This window comes from Bufo bufo (assembly GCF_905171765.1).
Source record: "Bufo bufo chromosome 7 unlocalized genomic scaffold, aBufBuf1.1 SUPER_7_unloc_1, whole genome shotgun sequence".
NCBI classification, from domain to species: domain Eukaryota; kingdom Metazoa; phylum Chordata; class Amphibia; order Anura; family Bufonidae; genus Bufo; species Bufo bufo.
The window spans coordinates 104,493-119,023 of record NW_024400003.1 but is presented as its reverse complement, the minus strand read 5'-3'; the positions used below and the strand labels follow the sequence as shown (position 1 = coordinate 119,023).

Below are 14,531 nucleotides of genomic sequence, written 5' to 3'. Positions count from 1 at the left end.
TATGTACACAGTGACTGCACCAGCAGAATAGTGAGTGCAGCTCTGGAGTATAATACAGGATGTAACTCAGGATCAGTACAGGATAAGTAATGTATGTACACAGTGACTGCACCAGCAGAATAGTGAGTGCAGCTCTGGAGTATAATACAGGATGTAACTCAGGATCAGTACAGGATAAGTAATGTATGTACACAGTGACTGCACCTGCAGAATAGTGAGTGCAGCTCTGGAGTATAATACAGGATGTTACTCAGGATCAGTACAGGATAAGTAATGTGTGTACACAGTGACTGCACCAGCAGAATACTGAGTGCAGCTCTGGAGTATAATACAGGATGTAACTCAGGATCAGTACAGGATAAGTAATGTATGTACACAGTGACTGCACCAGCAGAATAGTGAGTGCAGCTCTGGAGTATAATACAGGATGTAACTCAGGATCAGTACAGGATAAGTAATGTATGTACACAGTGACTGCACCAGCAGAATAGTGAGTGCAGCTCTGGAGTATAACACATGATGTAACTCAGGATCAGTTCAGGATAAGTAATGTATATACACAGTGACTGCACCAGCAGAATAGTGAGTGCAGCTCTGCAGTATAACACATGATGTAACTCAGGATCAGTTCAGGATAAGTAATGTAAGTATGTACACAGTGACTGCACCAGCAGAATAGTGAGTGCAGCTCTGGAGTATAATACATGATGTAACTCAGGATCAGTTCAGGATAAGTAATGTATGTACACAGTGACTGCACCAGCAGAATAGTGAGTGCAGCTCTGGAGTATGATACAGGATGTAACTCAGGATCAGTACAGGATAAGTAATGTATGTACACAGTGACTGCACCAGCAGAATAGTGAGTGCAGCTCTGGAGTATAATACAGGATGTAACTCAGGATCAGTACAGGATAAGTAATGTATGTACACAGTGACTGCACCTGCAGAATAGTGAGTGCAGCTCTGGAGTATAATACAGGATGTTACTCAGGATCAGTACAGGATAAGTAATGTGTGTACACAGTGACAGCACCAGCAGAATAGTGAGTGCAGCTCTGGAGTATAATACAGGATGTAACTCAGGATCAGTACAGGATAAGTAATGTATGTACACAGTGACTGCACCAGCAGAATAGTGAGTGCAGCTCTGGAGTATAATACAGGATGTAACTCAGGATCAGTACAGGATAAGCAATGTATGTACACAGTGACTGCACCAGCAGAATAGTGAGTGCAGCTCTGGAGTATAATACAGGATGTAACTCAGGATCAGTACAGGATAAGTAATGTATGTACACAGTGACTGCACCAGCAGAATAGTGAGTGCAGCTCTGGAGTATAACACATGATGTAACTCAGGATCAGTTCAGGATAAGTAATGTATGTACACAGTGACTGCACCAGCAGCATAGTGAGTGCAGCTCTGGAGTATAATACAGGATGTAACTCAGGATCAGTTCAGGATAAGTAATGTATGTACACAGTGACTGCACCAGCAGAATAGTGAGTGCAGCTCTGGAGTATAATACAGGATGTAACTCAGGATCAGTACAGGATAAGTAATGTATGTACACAGTGACTGCACCAGCAGAATAGTGAGTGCAGCTCTGGAGTATAATACAGGATGTAACTCAGGATCAGTACAGGATAAGCAATGTATGTACACAGTGACTGCACCAGCAGAATAGTGAGTGCAGCTCTGGAGTATAATACAGGATGTAACTCAGGATCAGTACGAGATAAGTAATGTATGTACACAGTGACTGCACCAGCAGAATAGTGAGTGCAGCTCTGGAGTATAATACAGGATGTAACTCAGGATCAGTACAGTATAAGTAATGTATGTACAAAGTACTGCACCAGCAGAATAGTGAGTTCAGCTCTGGATCAGTACAGGATGTAACTCAGGATCAGTACAGGATAAGTAATGTATGTACACAGTGACTGCACCAGCAGAATAGTGAGTGCAGCTCTGGAGTATAATGCAGGATGTAACTCAGGATCAGTACAGGATAAGTAATGTATATACACAGTGACTGCACCGGCAGAATAGTGAGTGCAGCTCTGGATCAGTACAGGATGTAACTCAGGATGTAACTCAGGATAAGTAATGTATGTACACAGTGACTGCACCAGCAGAATAGTGAGTGCAGCTCTGGAGTATAATACAGGATGTAACTCAGGATCAGTACAGGATAAGTAATGTATGTACACATTGACTGCACCAGCAGCATAGTGAGTGCAGCTCTGGAGTATAATACAGGATGTAACTCAGGATCAGTTCAGGATAAGTAATGTATGTACACAGTGACTGCACCAGCAGAATAGTGAGTGCAGCTCTGGAGTATAATACAGGATGTAACTCAGGATCAGTACAGGATAAGTAATGTATGTACACAGTGACTGCACCAGCAGAATAGTGAGTGCAGCTCTGGAGTATAATACAGGATGTAACTCAGGATCATTACAGGATAAGCAATGTATGTACACAGTAACTGCACCAGCAGAATAGTGAGTGCAGCTCTGGAGTATAATACAGGATGTAACTCAGGATCAGTACGAGATAAGTAATGTATGTACACAGTGACTGCACCAGCAGAATAGTGAGTGCAGCTCTGGAGTATAATACAGGATGTAACTCAGGATCAGTACAGGATAAGTAATGTATGTACAAAGTGACTGCACCAGCAGAATAGTGAGTTCAGCTCTGGATCAGTACAGGATGTAACTCAGGATCAGTACAGGATAAGTAATGTATGTACACAGTGACTGCACCAGCAGAATAGTGAGTGCAGCTCTGGAGTATAATACAGGATGTAACTCAGGATCAGTACAGGATAAGTAATGTATGTACACAGTGACTGCACCAGCAGAATAGTGAGTGCAGCTCTGGAGTATAATACAGGATGTAACTCAGGATCAGTACAGGATAAGTAATGTATGTACACAGTGACTGCACCAGCAGAATAGTGAGTGCAGCTCTGGAGTATAATACAGGGTGTAACTCAGGATCAGTACAGGATAAGTAATGTATGTACACAGTGACTGCACCAGCAGAATAGTGAGTGCAGCTCTGGAGTATGATACAGGATGTAACTCAGGATCAGTACAGGATAAGTAATGTATGTACACAGTGACTGCACCAGCAGAATAGTGAGTGCAGCTCTGGAGTATAATACAGGATGTAACTCAGGATTAGTACAGGATAAGTAATGTATGTACACAGTGACTGCACCTGCAGAATAGTGAGTGCAGCTCTGGAGTATAATACAGGATGTTACTCAGGATCAGTACAGGATAAGTAATGTGTGTACACAGTGACTGCACCAGCAGAATAGTGAGTGCAGCTCTGGAGTATAATACAGGATGTAACTCAGGATCAGTACAGGATAAGTAATGTATGTACACAGTGACTGCACCAGCAGAATAGTGAGTGCAGCTCTGGAGTATAATACAGGATGTAACTCAGGATCAGTACAGGATAAGTAATGTGTGTACACAGTGACAGCACCAGCAGAATAGTGAGTGCAGCTCTGGAGTATAATACAGGATGTAACTCAGGATCAGTACAGGATAAGTAATGTATGTACACAGTGACTGCACCAGCAGAATAGTGAGTGCAGCTCTGCAGTATAATACAGGATGTAACTCAGGATCAGTACAGGATAAGTAATGTATGTACACAGTGACTGCACCAGCAGAATAGTGAGTGCAGCTCTGGAGTATAATACAGGATGTAACTCAGGATCAGTACAGGATAAGTAATGTATGTACACAGTGACTGCACCAGCAGAATAGTGAGTGCAGCTCTGCAGTATAATACAGGATGTAACTCAGGATCAGTACAGGATAAGTAATGTATGTACACAGTGACTGCACCAGCAGAATAGTGAGTGCAGCTCTGCAGTATAATACAGGATGTAACTCAGGATCAGTACAGGATAAGTAATGTATGTACACAGTGACTGCACCAGCAGAATAGTGAGTGCAGCTCTGCAGTATAATACAGGATGTAACTCAGGATCAGTACAGGATAAGTAATGTATGTACACAGTGACTGCACCAGCAGAATAGTGAGTGCAGCTCTGCAGTATAACACAGGATGTAACTCAGGATCAGTTCAGGATAAGAGTGCAGCTCTGACGTTCACTACAGGATGCAATGCATGTTATGATGTGTAAAGCAGGAGCTTGGCTCCACAGTTAGGCAAGTTCAGTTGTTAAGGGACATAATCAGTACAGCAGGTTCAGTGTGTTGGGCCTGGGCCACCATGAAAGCTTGTGGTGGCCTGGGTTGGATGTTGGTGGACCCCATAGTTTAGTGTCACCTCCCTGGCTTCTCTGCCTGTCAGAGGAGTTCAGATGAGATGATATACTTGGTGGGAGGTGAGGTCACTAGGTTTGGAGCTGAAGCTGCCATCACTACAGATTAAACATGAGTCTTGATGGTTGATGATTTGGCGCACAGTTGGGGCTCACTGCTCATCTGGCTGCCTCTATAACCCTCTATTACTGTAGTGTAGATGGTTCAGATACTAATTACGTAGCAGAAGTAGTAATTGCAGGGGATCATCACTGGGTTCAGGGGGGCAGACATTCCTGCTTCACTGATGATCAGCAGCCATACTTGTTTCTTGCCCATCAGTTATGGCACACAGGTAGCAGGGAGATGTCTGTGAAGAAATTGCATGTTGTATCTCACCCTCAGAAGCTTCCTTCCTTTACCAGCCCCCTCAAAACCACAAGGTGACTTCATTTCTCCTCCCATCTTGGTCTATTAACACAAAGCTGGTTTCCCATGATTTGGTCTGTTCCTCTCGCAGGACTACATTGCATTTGTGCTGTCTCTCTGGCCCGGTGAGGACTCATGGCCTGCTGGTGGCTACTCTTGCTATTGTCTCTTCTTGAAGGTACGTTCCTGCCCTTTCATCTTCCTTATGGTGGTATCAGGAGCTTCACCGTCACATTGATCTCTTTTTCCAGAAGCGAACATCTCTTTCACTTTCAATGTGGAGGTCTCGGAATATAGACGGTTCTCATCAGAGGTCAGCAGTCTCTTTGGGTACAAAGTGGTGCAGTTTAATTCCACCAGTGGACAGAGGTGAGGACTCTTGCACATTGCATTCTCTGTCACTTGTAGGGTGGTGACATATTGTACATGTACACTCGGAGCACCATTGCTCTTGGTAGATTTCCTATGTGGGAAGGATGACTCCTCAGATAGAAGAGTGCCCAAAGCAGCAACCCCTTAGTATTCATGCAGAAGTGTGAATGTATGGAGATCCTGCTGGAGCCAGGGTCGGACTGGGAATTTAAAATGGCCTTGGAAAAAAAAAAAAAAGTGGCCCTGTGTTATGGGGGCCCAACTATACAGAAGGCAGCAATATCATAGGGCAAAATGCCATCCCATTAGAATTATTTACCACAGAGCAGCACAATATACTGCCCCAGAGGTTGTCCATCTGTGGTGGCCATCAACAGCTGCCATTTTCTGTCCTCCAGTTGTCTGGAGCCGGGAGTTTAAGAGGTGAGTTGTGGCCACAGCAGATGAATTCAGGGGACATGTGGGTCGCTGGCCTGGTACATGAGCACCTGATTCTCACAGCATTCATTACTGCTGAGCGCTCATCATGTAAAGAGGACTCCGGCCCACCAGGAAATTCCCCCGTAGGGTCTCTGGCCAGTCTGGTGCCACACACTGTTCTCACAGCATTCATTACTGCTGAGCGCTCATCATGTAAAGAGGACTCCGGCCCACCAGGAAATTCCCCCGTAGGGTCTCTGGCCAGTCTGGTGCCACACACTGTTCTCACAGCATTCATTACTGCTGAGCGCTCATCGTGTAAAGAGGACTCCGGCCCACCAGGAAATTCCCCCGTAGGGTCTCTGGCCAGTCTGGTGCCACACACTGTTCTCACAGCATTCATTACTGCTGAGCGCTCATCATGTAAAGAGGACTCCGGCCCACCAGGAAATTCCCCAGTAGGGTCTCTGGCCAGTCTGGTGCCACACACTGTTCTCACAGCATTCATTACTGCTGAGCGCTCATCGTGTAAAGAGGACTCCGGCCCACCAGGAAATTCCCCCGTAGGGTCTCTGGCCAGTCTGGTGCCACACACTGTTCTCACAGCATTCATTACTGCTGAGCGCTCATCATGTAAAGAGGACTCCGGCCCACCAGGAAATTCCCCCGTAGGGTCTCTGGCCAGTCTGGTGCCACACACTGTTCTCACAGCATTCATTACTGCTGAGCGCTCATCATGTAAAGAGGACTCCGGCCCACCAGGAAATTCCCCCGTAGGGTCTCTGGCCAGTCTGGTGCCACACACTGTTCTCACAGCATTCATTACTGCTGAGCGCTCATCATGTAAAGAGGACTCCGACCCACCAGGAAATTCCCCTGTAGGGTCTCTGGCCAGTCTGGTGCCACACACTGTTCTCACAGCATTCATTACTGCTGAGCGCTCATCATGTAAAGAGGACTCCGGCCCACCAGGAAATTCCCCCGTAGGGTCTCTGGCCAGTCTGGTGCCACACACTGTTCTCACAGCATTCATTACTGCTGAGCGCTCATCATGTAAAGAGGACTCCGGCCCACCAGGAAATTCCCCCGTAGGGTCTCTGGCCAGTCTGGTGCCACACACTGTTCTCACAGCATTCATTACTGCTGAGCGCTCATCATGTAAAGAGGACTCCGGCCCACCAGGAAATTCCCCCGTAGGGTCTCTGGCCAGTCTGGTGCCACACACTGTTCTCACAGCATTCATTACTGCTGAGCGCTCATCATGTAAAGAGGACTCCGGCCCACCAGGAAATTCCCCTGTAGGGTCTCTGGCCAGTCTGGTGCCACACACTGTTCTCACAGCATTCATTACTGCTGAGCGCTCATCATGTAAAGAGGACTCCGGCCCACCAGGAAATTCCCCCGTAGGGTCTCTGGCCAGTCTGGTGCCACACACTGTTCTCACAGCATTTATTACTGCTGAGCGCTCATCATGTAAAGAGGACTCCTGCCCACCAGGAAATTCCCCCGTAGGGTCTCTGGCCAGTCTGGTGCCACACACTGTTCTCACAGCATTCATTACTGCTGAGCGCTCATCATGTAAAGAGGACTCCGGCCCACCAGGAAATTCCCCTGTAGGGTCTCTGGCCAGTCTGGTGCCACACACTGTTCTCACAGCATTCATTACTGCTGAGCGCTCATCATGTAAAGAGGACTCCGGCCCACCAGGAAATTCCCCTGTAGGGTCTCTGGCCAGTCTGGTGCCACACACTGTTCTCACAGCATTCATTACTGCTGAGCGCTCATCATGTAAAGAGGACTCCGGCCCACCAGGAAATTCCCCCGTAGGGTCTCTGGCCAGTCTGGTGCCACACACTGTTCTCACAGCATTCATTACTGCTGAGCGCTCATCATGTAAAGAGGACTCCGGCCCACCAGGAAATTCCCCTGTAGGGTCTCTGGCCAGTCTGGTGACACACACTGTTCTCACAGCATTCATTACTGCTGAGCGCTCATCATGTAAAGAGGACTCCGGCCCACCAGGAAATTCCCCTGTAGGGTCTCTGGCCAGTCTGGTGCCACACACTGTTCTCACAGCATTCATTACTGCTGAGCGCTCATCGTGTAAAGAGGACTCCGGCCCACCAGGAAATTCCCCCGTAGGGTCTCTGGCCAGTCTGGTGCCACACACTGTTCTCACAGCATTCATTACTGCTGAGCACTCATCATGTAAAGAGGACTCCGGCCCACCAGGAAATTCCCCCGTAGGGTCTCTGGCCAGTCTGGTGCCACACACTGTTCTCACAGCATTCATTACTGCTGAGCGCTCATCATGTAAAGAGGACTCCGGCCCACCAGGAAATTCCCCCGTAGGGTCTCTGGCCAGTCTGGTGCCACACACTGTTCTCACAGCATTCATTACTGCTGAGCGCTCATCATGTAAAGAGGACTCCGGCCCACCAGGAAATTCCCCCGTAGGGTCTCTGGCCAGTCTGGTGCCACACACTGTTCTCACAGCATTCATTACTGCTGAGCGCTCATCATGTAAAGAGGACTCCGACCCACCAGGAAATTCCCCTGTAGGGTCTCTGGCCAGTCTGGTGCCACACACTGTTCTCACAGCATTCATTACTGCTGAGCGCTCATCATGTAAAGAGGACTCCGGCCCACCAGGAAATTCCCCCGTAGGGTCTCTGGCCAGTCTGGTGCCACACACTGTTCTCACAGCATTCATTACTGCTGAGCGCTCATCATGTAAAGAGGACTCCGGCCCACCAGGAAATTCCCCCGTAGGGTCTCTGGCCAGTCTGGTGCCACACACTGTTCTCACAGCATTTATTACTGCTGAGCGCTCATCATGTAAAGAGGACTCCGGCCCACCAGGAAATTCCCCCGTAGGGTCTCTGGCCAGTCTGGTGCCACACACTGTTCTCACAGCATTCATTACTGCTGAGCGCTCATCATGTAAAGAGGACTCCGGCCCACCAGGAAATTCCCCTGTAGGGTCTCTGGCCAGTCTGGTGCCACACACTGTTCTCACAGCATTCATTACTGCTGAGCGCTCATCATGTAAAGAGGACTCCGGCCCACCCGGAAATTCCCCCGTAGGGTCTCTGGCCAGTCTGGTGCCACACACTGTTCTCACAGCATTCATTACTGCTGAGCGCTCATCATGTAAAGAGGACTCCGGCCCACCAGGAAATTCCCCCGTAGGGTCTCTGGCCAGTCTGGTGCCACACACTGTTCTCACAGCATTCATTACTGCTGAGCGCTCATCATGTAAAGAGGACTCCGGCCCACCAGGAAATTCCCCTGTAGGGTCTCTGGCCAGTCTGGTGCCACACACTGTTCTCACAGCATTCATTACTGCTGAGCACTCATCATGTAAAGAGGACTCCGGCCCACCAGGAAATTCCCCCGTAGGGTCTCTGGCCAGTCTGGTGCCACACACTGTTCTTACAGCATTCATTACTGCTGAGCGCTCATCATGTAAAGAGGACTCCGGCCCACCAGGAAATTCCCCCGTAGGGTCTCTGGCCAGTCTGGTGCCACACACTGTTCTCACAGCATTCATTACTGCTGAGCGCTCATCATGTAAAAAGGACTCCGGCCCACCAGGAAATTCCCCCGTAGGGTCTCTGGCCAGTCTGGTGCCACACACTGTTCTCACAGCATTCATTACTGCTGAGCGCTCATCATGTAAAGAGGACTCCGGCCCACCAGGAAATTCCCCCGTAGGGTCTCTGGCCAGTCTGGTGCCACACACTGTTCTCACAGCATTCATTACTGCTGAGCGCTCATCATGTAAAGAGGACTCCGGCCCACCAGGAAATTCCCCCGTAGGGTCTCTGGCCAGTCTGGTGCCACACACTGTTCTCACAGCATTCATTACTGCTGAGCGCTCATCATGTAAAGAGGACTCCGGCCCACCAGGAAATTCCCCCGTAGGGTCTCTGGCCAGTCTGGTGCCACACACTGTTCTCACAGCATTCATTACTGCTGAGCGCTCATCATGTAAAGAGGACTCCGGCCCACCAGGAAATTCCCCTGTAGGGTCTCTGGCCAGTCTGGTGCCACACACTGTTCTCACAGCATTCATTACTGCTGAGCGCTCATCATGTAAAGAGGACTCCGGCCCACCAGGAAATTCCCCCGTAGGGTCTCTGGCCAGTCTGGTGCCACACACTGTTCTCACAGCATTCATTACTGCTGAGCGCTCATCGTGTAAAGAGGACTCCGGCCCACCAGGAAATTCCCCCGTAGGGTCTCTGGCCAGTCTGGTGCCACACACTGTTCTCACAGCATTCATTACTGCTGAGCGCTCATCATGTAAAGAGGACTCCGGCCCACCAGGAAATTCCCCCGTAGGGTCTCTGGCCAGTCTGGTGCCACACACTGTTCTCACAGCATTCATTACTGCTGAGCGCTCATCATGTAAAGAGGACTCCGGCCCACCAGGAAATTCCCCTGTAGGGTCTCTGGCCAGTCTGGTGCCACACACTGTTCTCACAGCATTCATTACTGCTGAGCGCTCATCATGTAAAGAGGACTCCGGCCCACCAGGAAATTCCCCCGTAGGGTCTCTGGCCAGTCTGGTGCCACACACTGTTCTCACAGCATTCATTACTGCTGAGCGCTCATCATGTAAAGAGGACTCCGGCCCACCAGGAAATTCCCCCATAGGGTCTCTGGCCAGTCTGGTGCCACACACTGTTCTCACAGCATTCATTACTGCTGAGCGCTCATCATGTAAAGAGGACTCCGGCCCACCAGGAAATTCCCCAGTAGGGTCTCTGGCCAGTCTGGTGCCACACACTGTTCTCACAGCATTCATTACTGCTGAGCGCTCATCATGTAAAGAGGACTCCGGCCCACCAGGAAATTCCCCTGTAGGGTCTCTGGCCAGTCTGGTGCCACACACTGTTCTCACAGCATTCATTACTGCTGAGCGCTCATCGTGTAAAGAGGACTCCGGCCCACCAGGAAATTCCCCCGTAGGGTCTCTGGCCAGTCTGGTGCCACACACTGTTCTCACAGCATTCATTACTGCTGAGCGCTCATCATGTAAAGAGGACTCCGGCCCACCAGGAAATTCCCCTGTAGGGTCTCTGGCCAGTCTGGTGCCACACACTGTTCTCACAGCATTCATTACTGCTGAGCGCTCATCATGTAAAGAGGACTCCGGCCCACCAGGAAATTCCCCCGTAGGGTCTCTGGCCAGTCTGGTGCCACACACTGTTCTCACAGCATTCATTACTGCTGAGCGCTCATCGTGTAAAGAGGACTCCGGCCCACCAGGAAATTCCCCCGTAGGGTCTCTGGCCAGTCTGGTGCCACACACTGTTCTCACAGCATTCATTACTGCTGAGCGCTCATCATGTAAAGAGGACTCCGGCCCACCAGGAAATTCCCCCGTAGGGTCTCTGGCCAGTCTGGTGCCACACACTGTTCTCACAGCATTCATTACTGCTGAGCGCTCATCATGTAAAGAGGACTCCGGCCCACCAGGAAATTCCCCCATAGGGTCTCTGGCCAGTCTGGTGCCACACACTGTTCTCACAGCATTCATTACTGCTGAGCGCTCATCATGTAAAGAGGACTCCGGCCCACCAGGAAATTCCCCCGTAGGGTCTCTGGCCAGTCTGGTGCCACACACTGTTCTCACAGCATTCATTACTGCTGAGCGCTCATCATGTAAAGAGGACTCCGGCCCACCAGGAAATTCCCCTGTAGGGTCTCTGGCCAGTCTGGTGCCACACACTGTTCTCACAGCATTCATTACTGCTGAGCGCTCATCATGTAAAGAGGACTCCGGCCCACCAGGAAATTCCCCCGTAGGGTCTCTGGCCAGTCTGGTGCCACACACTGTTCTCACAGCATTCATTACTGCTGAGCGCTCATCGTGTAAAGAGGACTCCGGCCCACCAGGAAATTCCCCTGTAGGGTCTCTGGCCAGTCTGGTGCCACACACTGTTCTCACAGCATTCATTACTGCTGAGCGCTCATCGTGTAAAGAGGACTCCGGCCCACCAGGAAATTCCCCTGTAGGGTCTCTGGCCAGTCTGGTGCCACACACTGTTCTCACAGCATTCATTACTGCTGAGCGCTCATCATGTAAAGAGGACTCCGGCCCACCAGGAAATTCCCCCGTAGGGTCTCTGGCCAGTCTGGTGCCACACACTGTTCTCACAGCATTCATTACTGCTGAGCGCTAATCATGTAAAGAGGACTCCGGCCCACCAGGAAATTCCCCCGTAGGGTCTCTGGCCAGTCTGGTGCCACACACTGTTCTCACAGCATTCATTACTGCTGAGCGCTCATCATGTAAAGAGGACTCCGGCCCACCAGGAAATTCCCCCGTAGGGTCTCTGGCCAGTCTGGTGCCACACACTGTTCTTACGGCATTCATTACTACTGAGCGCTCATCATGTAAAGAGGACTCCGGCCCACCAGGAAATTCCCCCGTAGGGTCTCTGGCCAGTCTGGTGCCACACACTGTTCTCACAGCATTCATTACTGCTGAGCGCTCATCATGTAAAGAGGACTCCGGCCCACCAGGAAATTCCCCTGTAGGGTCTCTGGCCAGTCTGGTGCCACACACTGTTCTCACAGCATTCATTACTGCTGAGCGCTCATCATGTAAAGAGGACTCCGGCCCACCAGGAAATTCCCCCGTAGGGTCTCTGGCCAGTCTGGTGCCACACACTGTTCTCACAGCATTCATTACTGCTGAGCGCTCATCGTGTAAAGAGGACTCCGGCCCACCAGGAAATTCCCCCGTAGGGTCTCTGGCCAGTCTGGTGCCACACACTGTTCTCACGGCATTCATTACTGCTGAGCGCTCATCATGTAAAGAGGACTCCGGCCCACCAGGAAATTCCCCTGTAGGGTCTCTGGCCAGTCTGGTGCCACACACTGTTCTCACAGCATTCATTACTGCTGAGCGCTCATCATGTAAAGAGGACTCCGGCCCACCAGGAAATTCCCCGTAGGGTCTCTGGCCAGTCTGGTGCCACACACTGTTCTCACAGCATTCATTACTGCTGAGCGCTCATCATGTAAAGAGGACTCCGGCCCACCAGGAAATTCCCCCGTAGGGTCTCTGGCCAGTCTGGTGCCACACACTGTTCTCACAGCATTCATTACTGCTGAGCGCTCATCATGTAAAGAGGACTCCGGCCCACCAGGAAATTCCCCTGTAGGGTCTCTGGCCAGTCTGGTGCCACACACTGTTCTCACAGCATTCATTACTGCTGAGCGCTAATCATGTAAAGAGGACTCCGGCCCACCAGGAAATTCCCCCATAGGGTCTCTGGCCAGTCTGGTGCCACACACTGTTCTCACAGCATTCATTACTGCTGAGCACTCATCGTGTAAAGAGGACTCCGGCCCACCAGGAAATTCCCCTGTAGGGTCTCTGGCCAGTCTGGTGCCACACACTGTTCTCACAGCATTCATTACTGCTGAGCGCTCATCATGTAAAGAGGACTCCGGCCCACCAGGAAATTCCCCCGTAGGGTCTCTGGCCAGTCTGGTGCCACACACTGTTCTCACAGCATTTATTACTGCTGAGCGCTCATCATGTAAAGAGGACTCCGGCCCACCAGGAAATTCCCCTGTAGGGTCTCTGGCCAGTCTGGTGCCACACACTGTTCTCACAGCATTCATTACTGCTGAGCGCTCATCATGTAAAGAGGACTCCGGCCCACCAGGAAATTCCCCCGTAGGGTCTCTGGCCAGTCTGGTGCCACACACTGTTCTCACAGCATTCATTACTGCTGAGCGCTCATCATGTAAAGAGGACTCCGGCCCACCAGGAAATTCCCCCGTAGGGTCTCTGGCCAGTCTGGTGCCACACACTGTTCTCACAGCATTCATTACTGCTGAGCGCTCATCATGTAAAGAGGACTCCGGCCCACCAGGAAATTCCCCCGTAGGGTCTCTGGCCAGTCTGGTGCCACACACTGTTCTCACAGCATTTATTACTGCTGAGCGCTCATCATGTAAAGAGGACTCCGGCCCACCAGGAAATTCCCCTGTAGGGTCTCTGGCCAGTCTGGTGCCACACACTGTTCTCACAGCATTCATTACTGCTGAGCGCTCATCATGTAAAGAGGACTCCGGCCCACCAGGAAATTCCCCCGTAGGGTCTCTGGCCAGTCTGGTGCCACACACTGTTCTCACAGCATTCATTACTGCTGAGCGCTCATCATGTAAAGAGGACTCCGGCCCACCAGGAAATTCCCCCGTAGGGTCTCTGGCCAGTCTGGTGCCACACACTGTTCTCACAGCATTCATTACTGCTGAGCGCTCATCATGTAAAGAGGACTCCGGCCCACCAGGAAATTCCCCTGTAGGGTCTCTGGCCAGTCTGGTGCCACACACTGTTCTCACAGCATTCATTACTGCTGAGCGCTCATCGTGTAAAGAGGACTCCGGCCCACCAGGAAATTCCCCCGTAGGGTCTCTGGCCAGTCTGGTGCCACACACTGTTCTCACAGCATTCATTACTGCTGAGCGCTCATCATGTAAAGAGGACTCCGGCCCGCCAGGAAATTCCCCCGTAGGGTCTCTGGCCAGTCTGGTGCCACACACTGTTCTCACAGCATTCATTACTGCTGAGCGCTCATCATGTAAAGAGGACTCCGGCCCACCAGGAAATTCCCCCATAGGGTCTCTGGCCAGTCTGGTGCCACACACTGTTCTCACAGCATTCATTACTGCTGAGCGCTCATCATGTAAAGAGGACTCCGGCCCACCAGGAAATTCCCCAGTAGGGTCTCTGGCCAGTCTGGTGCCACACACTGTTCTCACAGCATTCATTACTGCTGAGCGCTCATCATGTAAAGAGGACTCCGGCCCACCAGGAAATTCCCCCGTAGGGTCTCTGGCCAGTCTGGTGCCACACACTGTTCTCACAGCATTCATTACTGCTGAGCGCTCATCATGTAAAGAGGACTCCGGCCCACCAGGAAATTCCCCCGTAGGGTCTCTGGCCAGTCTGGTGCCACACACTGTTCTCACAG

The 14,531-nt window shown here is 50.7% G+C and overlaps 1 protein-coding gene across 1 annotated transcript in view; it reads left to right on the top strand.

The window, feature by feature from the left end:
• Window positions 1-4,756: 4,756 nt before the first annotated feature.
• Window positions 4,757-14,531, top strand: part of LOC120982964 (integrin alpha-L-like) — a 102,862-nt gene continuing 93,087 nt past the window's right edge. Inside the window, exons 1-2 of the mRNA XM_040413063.1 lie at window positions 4,757-4,912; window positions 4,986-5,103. Of these exons, the coding sequence (XP_040268997.1) occupies window positions 4,870-4,912; window positions 4,986-5,103 (161 nt within the window). The 5' untranslated portion in view covers window positions 4,757-4,869. The remainder of the gene's footprint in view (window positions 4,913-4,985; window positions 5,104-14,531) is intronic.